The sequence below is a fragment of the Narcine bancroftii genome, chromosome 6 (assembly GCF_036971445.1).
Source record: "Narcine bancroftii isolate sNarBan1 chromosome 6, sNarBan1.hap1, whole genome shotgun sequence".
Lineage (NCBI taxonomy): Eukaryota > Metazoa > Chordata > Chondrichthyes > Torpediniformes > Narcinidae > Narcine > Narcine bancroftii.
The window spans coordinates 166,927,976-166,938,072 of NC_091474.1; the positions used below are offsets into that span (position 1 = coordinate 166,927,976).

Below are 10,097 nucleotides of genomic sequence, written 5' to 3' on the forward strand. Positions count from 1 at the left end.
TGTCAATGCTGCCAGAGCTGTGGTAATGGCACTGCTGGTGCAGATCCGGGAGTGCGGAGACATAGCACTCCGAAGGTTATTGCACAAATCTAATGCCAGCAGCTCTGTACAGGCTTTAAATAGCCTGTTAAAGAAACCAACGTTATTAGTAAATAAAGTCCTGCAAACACAGAGGTCTGCACCCAAAGTGCAGCATCTGTCAATAGCAGTGGCCATGAGGAGTTGCAGACTGCAGGGGAACAGCGGACCGGCACAGGGCACCAAAAACAGTGAGTACCATGGGAGGAAACTGGATCCCCCGGGAAAACCCATGCTGTCACAGGAAGAATGTATCAACTCCTTACATTGCAGGTTCAAACCTTGGTCCCGATTGCTGGCACTGTAATGGCATTGTACTAACCACTACGCCAACCATGCTGCCCCCAAATAATATTTCCAAAGTTAAAATATATTGACTGCTGAAATGATAAAGTTTATATTTATTTTTCAGAATATAATGTTTTATTGTGATTAGTAGTAATTAGCTGATACCCCACTCACAACGCCAAATGTGAAAGTCCCCGCTTCGGACACAAAAAAATTTTCCAAGACCACTGTAAATTAGGTCAAATATCTTTATTGCCTTGCAAAGCCTGAGCACACCATTGTAACAAGAGGCACTGCAAGCAGCTAGTCCTGCTCCAAGACAGTCTATCTTGCCTCCAAAGTACAGCAGTATTTACATCTTCAGGGTATGTGACAAGTAGTTTATTTTTCAATCTTTTCAATTTACCTTGCCTTTGACTTAACACAATTACCTTTTACACAAAACAATGATCTTCACCTGTGAGACTCTCAGGACCTTAGGGTCTCTGCTGATCACTTTAAATGTTGATCATCTTAAAACAGGCAGACCACATGTTAATCATTTTATATTTGAAAACATTTTTAAAAATGTCTCCTGGCCTCAAGTACAACCATTGATAGCCTTCACCAGTGATCCCGACACGAGTATTTGTTAATCACTTTTGGGACTGATTACATCAAACATGCTTCCTGGCCTTAAGAGACAACAGAAGTCCGAATGCGAGAGCAATAACTAACAAAATAAGGAATCCTTTCTCAAACCATTGCAATCAGTGCATACCAAACACTGAGCAATGGGGTCCATGTAGCATTGGTGCAGGTCTGCCCCATCTTCTTTAAACTGTCAACATGTTGTCTCATGTGCTTCGCCAGTTGGGCTTTTGTCTCACGGGCAAAGATCATTGATTGTTTTGCATAAAAATTAATTGTGTTAAGTCAAAAACAACGTAAATTGCAAGGGTCAAAAAATAAGCCAGTTGTCACGTACCATGAAGATACAAATACTGCTGTACTTTGGACAGAAGACAGACTCCCTTAGAGCAGGACTAGCTGCTAGGCAGTGCCTCTTGCTTCAACAGTGTGCTCAGGCTTTGCAAAGCAAAAAAGGTGTGTTACCTGATTAATGGTAGTTCTGTAAATTTGTTCTGTGTCCAAAGCAGGGACTTTCACATTAAGGCCTGGACAGAGTAGATATGGAATAGTTGTTTCCTATAGTAGAGGAGTCTAGTACAAGAAGGCACAACTTCAGGATCTTCTGGCTATCCATCCCATAGGATGATGATCCATCCCATAGGATGGTTCCTTTCAGTCAGTTTGGTTTGAGAAAGGATTCCTTATTTTGTTAGTTATTGCTCTCGCATTCGGACTTCTGTTGCCTCTGTTGCCTCCAAGTTTGTTCTCAGCAGCGTCAACACCTTTTCTGATGGCATCCCTCCACTGTGAGTGATCTTGAGCCAGATCCTCCCATGCTGATGGGGCAATGTCAGCTATTTTGAGGCTCCTGTGCAAAACATCCTTGTACCGTAGCTGGCCTCCTAGTTTTCAGGTATCATTGGACAGTTGGCCGTACAAGATGTCCTTGGGCAGTCTTCCATAAGACATTCTGACATCATGTCCTGCCCAGCACAGATGGACTGACATCAAAACTGCTGGCATTCCTGCTCAAGAAAGGACCTCAACAGTGGAGACCTTGCCTCGTCAGGTGATCTTCATCAGAGAACGTAGGTCACACTGTTGCAGTTGGTCAAGCACGCACAAGTGACTGATATGAGCACCATGACACACATCCACATATCAAGGCTGATATGACAACGGCCCTGTACATCTTGCACTTGGTAGCCAACCTGTTGTCCTGTGACCAAACCCAATCTTTCAGCTGACCAAAAGCAAAGCAGGCCTTTCTGGTTCTTGACTCAATCGCTACATCTAAAGGAGCGGAGGATGTTACTGTGCTGCCCATGTAGCAAAATTTGCTGACAGCATTGAGTCGAGTGTCATCAATAAGGACAGTTGGTTCTTCGTAACTTGAGCTATAGGCCAGTTGATACAAAACATCCGTCTTTTTCAGGTTAACTGTCAATCCGTAGCTCTTGACAGCACTGGCAAAGTGATTGGTGACCTCCTGCAAGTCTTCAGGAGAGTGGGCAAACAGTGCACAGTCATCAGCCAACTGTAGCTCATGCACCACAATGTCCCTGACTTTGGTTTTTGCTCTCAGTCTTGCGAGGTTGAGGAGCCCATAATCAGCACTCATTTGTAGGAAGACCCCAAACTTCAGGTCTGATATGGCATCCTGAAGAAAAGCAGCGAAGAATAGTCAAAACCATAGATGCTAAAGGTGGGGCGTAGGAATATTTGGGGAAATAATTAAAAAGTTGGTTTGAAAAAACAAAAACAGTGAGTACCATAGGAGGAAACTGGATCCCCGGGGAAAACCCATGCTGTCACAGGAAGAATGTATCAACTCCTTACATGTGTGAAAGATGCGACTTGGCAACACTCAATACGACAATTGTGGTAACTTCCAAGTAAAATCACTTTGTTCTTTTTATTTTCATAAAATGTTTTTGCCCTTCCAATGTTTCTCTGTTATTTCTCCATTGTTTCTTTTATTTTTAAACTGTTGTTATCCTTGGATAACATTATAATTATATTTTTTTCTGACCAGTCTGATCATATATTTCAAATTATCTCAACAATCATGTCCCTTTTTTCAATTCAGTAGTGAGTGAAACCAGATTCTGTATGTATCATTGTGCACAAGTTTATTGACGGGGGTTTGGGGCGAGCACCAGCCTGGGGTGGGGGGGGGGGGGGGGAATACACCAAAACTGGAGAAAAAATAGGGACCCCAGAAAGTAAAGCACAAAGCTAGTGCAGTTTTGATGCACTCTCTGTTGGAAAAAAGTCAGAAACCATGCGAATGTTTAAAAACCTTTTTTTTTAAAGGATCAATATTCTCTTGATTCAATCATTACTTTTATTACATTTTTATATTCTAAGACATAATAAAATATTGATTAATCTGTTTCAAGGAGCTCACACAGTTGTATATTCAAAATAAGCAGACCAAGCAAGAAAAAGTTTGTCAATATTCAGTGGAGATCTTAAAGTTTGGGTTTATACCTGCTGTACATGACAAACATACACCTTTTTGCCTATTATGCCAAAAGATTTGACAAATAAATCAATGAAAGCAGGCCGCCTTGAAGCTCATTTGAGGGTAAAGCATCCAAGCATGTCGATTCGAAATTGGAATATTTTAAAATATATTTTAAAAAATCACTTCATTGTTCACTGCGCGAACTACAGTTCTGAATTGCACCCTTGAAGCTAGCCATGAAATTTCTCTGCTGATAGCAAAACATGAGAAGAATCACATAAATGGGGAGGAACTGATTAAACGCATAATATTGTTTCTCAAAACAGTTCTGCAAAAGGATGACAAAGATGTCCGAGAATGTCACTGAGTAATAGTACTGTCTGCAACAGAATAGATAACATGGGTTAAGATGTTGTAAAACAGCTTATTGAGAAGCTAAAATCACAAAAGTTCTCAATGCAACTGAATGAATCTACTGTACAGGACAATGAAGCTCTGTTATTGGCATACGTGAGATGTATCGATCAGGAAGAGTTTCAATGTTGTTTTGTGAATCATTAGAAACAACCACTATGCAGTTGATATCTACAGCAAGCTCAAAAATAATTTGGATGAAAATGAAATATCAAAAGGAAACATTGTATCTTGTCCTGCAGATAGTGCACCTGCTAAGATGGGTTTAAAAAAACAGGATGTTTAAAATTAATGAAGGATGAAAATCCAAACATGTTGGTTGTGTATTGCGTTATCCACTGAGAAAACTTAATTGCCAAGTTTCCCCTGTTCTATACGAGATACTGCATTCTGTGATCAAGTGTATCAATGCCATCATAGCTAATGCCAAATGTGAATGTTTGTTTAAGCAGTTGTGCATCAATAAAAATGTGATTATTGCTTCACATTGAAGTAAGGTGGTTGTCAAAGGGAAACTGGTTCAAAAGATTTATGGAACTGTTGGATCACCTCAGTGAGTTTTTGAAGGACAAACCTGAAGTGAAGCTCTTGCTTACAGATGGAAAGCTTATGAGAGTTACTTGACGGACATTTTTGAGAAACTAAGTACATTGAACAAGCAACTCCAAGTAGCAAATACAATGCTTGTTGATGCAAAAACAAAGATGTTTGGATTCATGACACCTCTAAAATTATGACAAAGGAATATTTCTTCAAGAAATTTCAATCAATTCCATTGCTTGAACAAGTACGAGGAAACTAATATTTCTATCAAAACCAAACAATTGTTTAAGTATATATATAATACAATATTTTTCAATACAAGATGATACAAAAAATGTTATACATTTTCACCCCAATATACCCCTCCCCCCAAGAATGGAAAGAAAAAGAAAAGGAAAACACCTAAACTATATATTAATCACTAATCTTATTCTCTTAATATAACTATTGTATCTCCTAATTAATTAATGATTGAGAAGAATGGGTGATATGGATGGGCCTTTATTAACAAATTCCATATATAGTTCCCAAATCTTATAATTTAAGGAATCAGATTGGGAATTTTTATGTATTATTTTCTAATGGTATACAACTTTGTATTTCAGTGTTCCATCTGTCCATCATTATAAAATTTTCTGTTTACCACATCACTGCAACACAATTTTGCTACCGCTATTGCAATTTAATAATTTTTTCTTGATTTTTATCCAACTTCAATTTCATATCTTCTTCATATATTACCAAGTAAAATATTCTCAGATCCTTTTTTATTTGTATCTTCATAATTTGTTCCCTAACCACTTAGTTCTCAAACCGTCATTCGGAGGTTTGAGCTCTTGCAAGAGTGGGTGCCTGGCATACGATGGGGTCAGGGCAGTGGACTGGTAGCATGAGCCTGGACAGTTGTTTTTCCTCTCTCTGATCGGCAGGTTGGCTCGCATTTTTGACTGTGGATACGACATTTGAACTGAACTGTTTGAATCGAATTGTTAAACAACCCACAAACGACTACAATATTAACCCCAGACAACACCCCGAAGACAGCTCTCACCACCCCATTCGGGCTCTTTGAGTTCCTGCACTTGCCCTTCTGCCTCAAGAATGCTACCCAAAGGTTTATGGACACGGTAGGCCATGGCTTGACTTTGTGTTCATCTCCCTTGACGACATCGTCAGCCACTCTCGCCAGGAACACCACACACACAAACCTCTGACAGCTCCAACAGAGGCTCGAGGAGTATGGCCTGGCGATCAACCTTGCCAAGTATAGTTTGGCCTCACTTCCATCAACTTCCTCGTTGACACATCAACTAGCATGGAGCAGTCCTGCTTCTGTCCAAGGTCGAGGCCATTCGCAAGTTTCCCAAACCCTCGACTGTAAAGGGACTCCCAAGTTTGACAGCATGGTCAACTTCTACCGTTGTTCCGTGGCAGCAGCAGCCAGGATAACGCAACCACCAACAAGCCGAAAGAGCTCATTTAGAACGATGTGGCCAAGACTGGATTTGACAACGTCAAGGAAGCACTGGCAAAAGCAACTGCTGATGCATCCACAGTTGACGCATATGACACAGCCATTGGTTGAGTGCTGGAGCAACTGATCAATGGTAGCTGACAGCCCATTGCCTTTTTCAGTCATTACCTGAGAATCCCCAAATAGTAATACAGCGCTTTTGACCAGGAATCCCTCTCTCTACCTCGCCATCTGGCATTTCCACTACTTTCTCAAGGGCAGAGGTTTCACAGGTTTCATGGTTACCTTTGCCAACGTGTCTGATCCTTGGTCAGCCCAAAAGCAGCGCCAACTGACCTACTTCTCAGAATACATGACTTCTGTCCAGCACATTGCAGGCAAGAGCAGCCAGGTTGCAAATGCGTTATCCCATAGGGCCATCAATGCCATCCATACTCTTGCCCTAGATATCGACTACACAGCCACGGCCATTGCCCAGTGAGAAGTTGAAGAGATGCTTGCCTGCCGCACTGCCATCTCAAACCTGAAGTTAGAGGATGTGAGATTTTGGCCTGCTGACACCACACTCCTCTGCAATGTGTCTACGGGACAGCTAAGACCCATCATCCCTGCTTCCTGGTGACACCGGATCTTTAACATGGTTCACGGCCCAGCTAACCCTTCTATTGGGGCAACAAAGAAACATATTGCAACCATGTTCATGTGCCATGGGTTGTTCAAACAGGTTGGCAACTGGGCCAGAACATGCATCCCCTGACAAACTGCCAAGATTCAGTGACACATCAAGGTGCCACTGCAGAACTTTGCCCTGAAACACCAACGTTTCGACCACATCCACATCGACAGTGTCACCCACCCTTTCCCTATTGTGGACAGATTCACAAGATGGCCTGAGGCCATCCCACCGTCAGACATCTCCACTGCGATCTGTGCACATGCCCTCACCACACACTGGATAGCCCGTTTGGCTTGCCGGCATGCATCTCCTCCGACAGAAGTGGCCCGGCTACTTAACACTAAGCTCCACCACACAATGGTTTACCACCCACAAGCAAACAGCATAGTGTAACGTTTTCACTGGCACATGAAGGCATCCCTCAAGGCACAGCTCCCAGGTCCAGACTGGATGGACAAATTGCCATGGGTCCTGCTAGGAATACGCACTGCCCCAAAGGAGACCCTGGCAACTTCAGCTGAGTTGGTGTATGGTGCCATGTTTACTTTAACAAGGACTTCATCCCGGCAGTGCGCAGACATCAAGAACTGCCCACCACCATGCTGACGCACTTCCGTGAGAAGGTGGGCATGCTTTCTCCAATGTCCTGACATGGTCTGACAACCACATGTGTCTCACCAGACCTCCGGGACTGCCAGTACATTTTCCTTCACTGAAATTCCTACCGTACACCTCTATAAAAGCCATACGAATAGCCCTTCAGAGTACTAGAAAACGATGCCACAGTTTTCATCGTTGACATGGGCAGCAGACTCGAGACTGTGGACGGTCTCAAGTAGCACACTTGGACACTGACCAACCAATGCAGGTGGTACAACCCTGCTGCAGAGGGCATACACTATCACGAGCAAACCCATCCTCAATTTGGGGGGAGGAGGGAGGAGGAGGGGGAGGGGGAGGGGGGAGGAGGGGGAGGAGGGGGAGGGGGAGGAGGAGGGGGAGGGGGAGGGGGGAGGAGGGGGAGGGGGAGGAGGGGGAGGGGGGAGGGGGGAGGAGGGGGAGGGGGGAGGGGGGAGGGGGGAGGGGGGAGGGGGGAGGGGGGAGGGGGGAGGAGGGGGAGGGGGGAGGGGGGGAGGAGGGGGAGGGGGGAGGGGGAGGGGGAGGGGGGAGGGGGAGGGGGAGGGGGGAGGGGGAGGGGGAGGGGGAGGGGGGAGGGGGAGGGGGGAGGAGGAGGGGGAGGGGGGAGGAGGGGGAGGGGGAGGGGGGAGGAGGGGGAGGGGGAGGGGGGAGGAGGGAGGAGGGGGGTGAAACACGAAAGCCTGCAGTGCTGTGATTTGCAGTAAAAACACAAACAAGCTGGAGGCCACACAGCGTCCAACATTTTTTTTTGTGCTGCGCATTCCGGCATTTTAATAAGAGGCCCCTAACAAAGTGCTGCTGCTCCACGCACCGGAGACCCAGCATCAAAGGCCCATGAGCGCTGGGCAGCATCTGCGGCTCCTCGCCGGGCCGGAAACGCCGGAGAGCCTGCGGCAGCCACGAGGCGTCCGTGGAGGGGCAACCCGCTCAACGTTGCCGCTCCCTGGTGCTGGAGGCGAAGCGCCAGCTGATGCCCACCCACCAGGCTCGGCGGCCGCGGGTCCCAGCCCCTCCCAGCAGGCCCCGCCCGCGCACATGGCGCCTCCGACTCACGCTCCGCCAGCATCGCCATTCTGCACCCGAAGTCGTCCTCGCTCTTGTTCGACGCGAATCCCAGAGAAGACCAGCCAACGGAGTTTCGCCCCGGCTGAAACTGACTTCGAAAAGCGCCGGAGCTGGCCGACTTAATTCATTCTCGACCGAGCGTGGCCCGGCCCTCAGGTGTGCGCATGAGCCGAAGGGGGCAGGGTGCAAAATGAATGCGCATGCGTCAACCTTGTCCTGCTTGGGAGGATGGTTTTTGGATCGTTTCAGATTTATTGCAAGACGACATTCATGACTTCAAGTACAACCCTGAAGCAGAATGACTCCTAACGAGTAGTGCAAAACAAAACTGTACTCAACGTACCCATGGACACAAATAAAGAAACAAATGCAGAGAGAGAAAAAAAAACAATAAAATCAAGAGTGCTTAAACGAGTCCCAGATTGAGTTTGATGTTGAGGAGTCTGATGGTGGGCAGGGGGCGTGTGGTTGGAAAGCAGATGTTCCTAAACCTGGTGGTGCAAGTCTTGTGGGACCTATACCTCTTTCCTGCTGGTAGTAGCAAGAACAGAACGTGTGCTGGGTTATGGGGATCCTTGATGATTGCCGCTGCTCCCCAACGGCAGCAATTCCCTTTCCATGTTCTCGATGGTGGGGAGGGTTTTGCTGTGATGTCCTCGGCTGTGCACAGTACTTTTTGTAAGGATTTATGCTCAGGGTATTGATGTCCCCATACCAGACTGTGATGCAGCCGATCACCACACTTTCCACCACATAGCTGTAGAAATTAGCGAGGGTGTCAGATGCTATACCAAAGTTCTGCAAACTCCTGAGGAACAAGAGACATTGACGTGCTTTCTTCACAATTCCATTAGTGTATTGGCTCCAGGAAAGAACCTCCAAGGTAGGGATTACCAAGAACTTAAGTTTGCTCACCCTCTCCACCTGATTCCCCAATGATTGTACAGCTCTGATTTTTGCTTCCTGAAGTCAACAATCAGCTCCTTGGTTTTGATGACATTGAATGCAATGTTGCTGTTGGTGCACCATTCAGCCACGTTTTCAATCTCCATCACGCATGCAAATTCATCAACCCTTTTTATACAAACTACTGTCATGGTATGCAGGTAAGAGCAGGTACTTTGACCAACTGTGAATCATAGTGAATCGTAATTTGGAAAATATTGAAGCATCCTTGAATTCTTATGCAATGTTGCTCAGGAAGGCAAGTTACCAGGACAGAGTTTCTAAGTAAACCTTCCTGATAAAATATAAGTAACTCAAGCTAAGTTTCCTTTTAATACCTTCCAATGATGAGAAACATCCCTGTAATCAGATTGTGTATATTTCAGGTAAGGGCAGGAGTTTTAATGGGAAGTAATTTTTTCATCTGGGGATAGTTGACCTAACCAGGTGGAGGGGTAGGTAAACCATAATATTTAAGAATATTAAGATCCCAGGGGTATTAAAATTGCAGAACTGGAATGTTTTGAGGATATAGTTGCTGTGAACTGGGATTTACTGGTAGTGTGTTGCGCTGATGGCTCCACCACCTGGCTTTGCCCCCATCTTCTCACATATAACCCTGGTTTCCCACCTAAACCCATAACCCTTCTGAAAACTACTGTGAAGCCCTACCCTTAGTTATAAGCTTTAAAAAAAGTGTTTGTTCTCCCTTCAGTCGTGAGAGCTTTTATTCACACTACAATTTTATTAGCTTATTCCCTAAACGATGCAAGCGCTACTCAAGCCAGGTATGCTGCTGATAAGACCCTCTGTCCCCCCGACGTGGCTGAGGAGTTCACATACTGGCTAGACTGCTTCCAGGCCTTCCTGAATGCGACCAGAGACATCTTCCA

At 45.4% G+C, this 10,097-nt stretch overlaps 1 protein-coding gene across 2 annotated transcripts in view; it reads right to left on the reverse strand.

Annotated features, from left to right (window-relative positions):
- Positions 1-8,448, reverse strand: part of pinx1 (PIN2 (TERF1) interacting telomerase inhibitor 1) — a 139,677-nt gene extending 131,229 nt beyond the window's left edge. Inside the window, exon 1 of one of the 2 annotated variants that reach the window (XM_069886617.1) lies at positions 8,248-8,448. In XM_069886617.1, coding sequence (XP_069742718.1) covers positions 8,248-8,266 — 19 coding nt within the window. In that variant the 5' untranslated portion in view covers positions 8,267-8,448. The remainder of the gene's footprint in view (positions 1-8,247) is intronic. The other variant, XM_069886618.1, reaches the window with a different exon arrangement.
- Between the last annotated feature and the right edge of the window lie 1,649 nt (positions 8,449-10,097).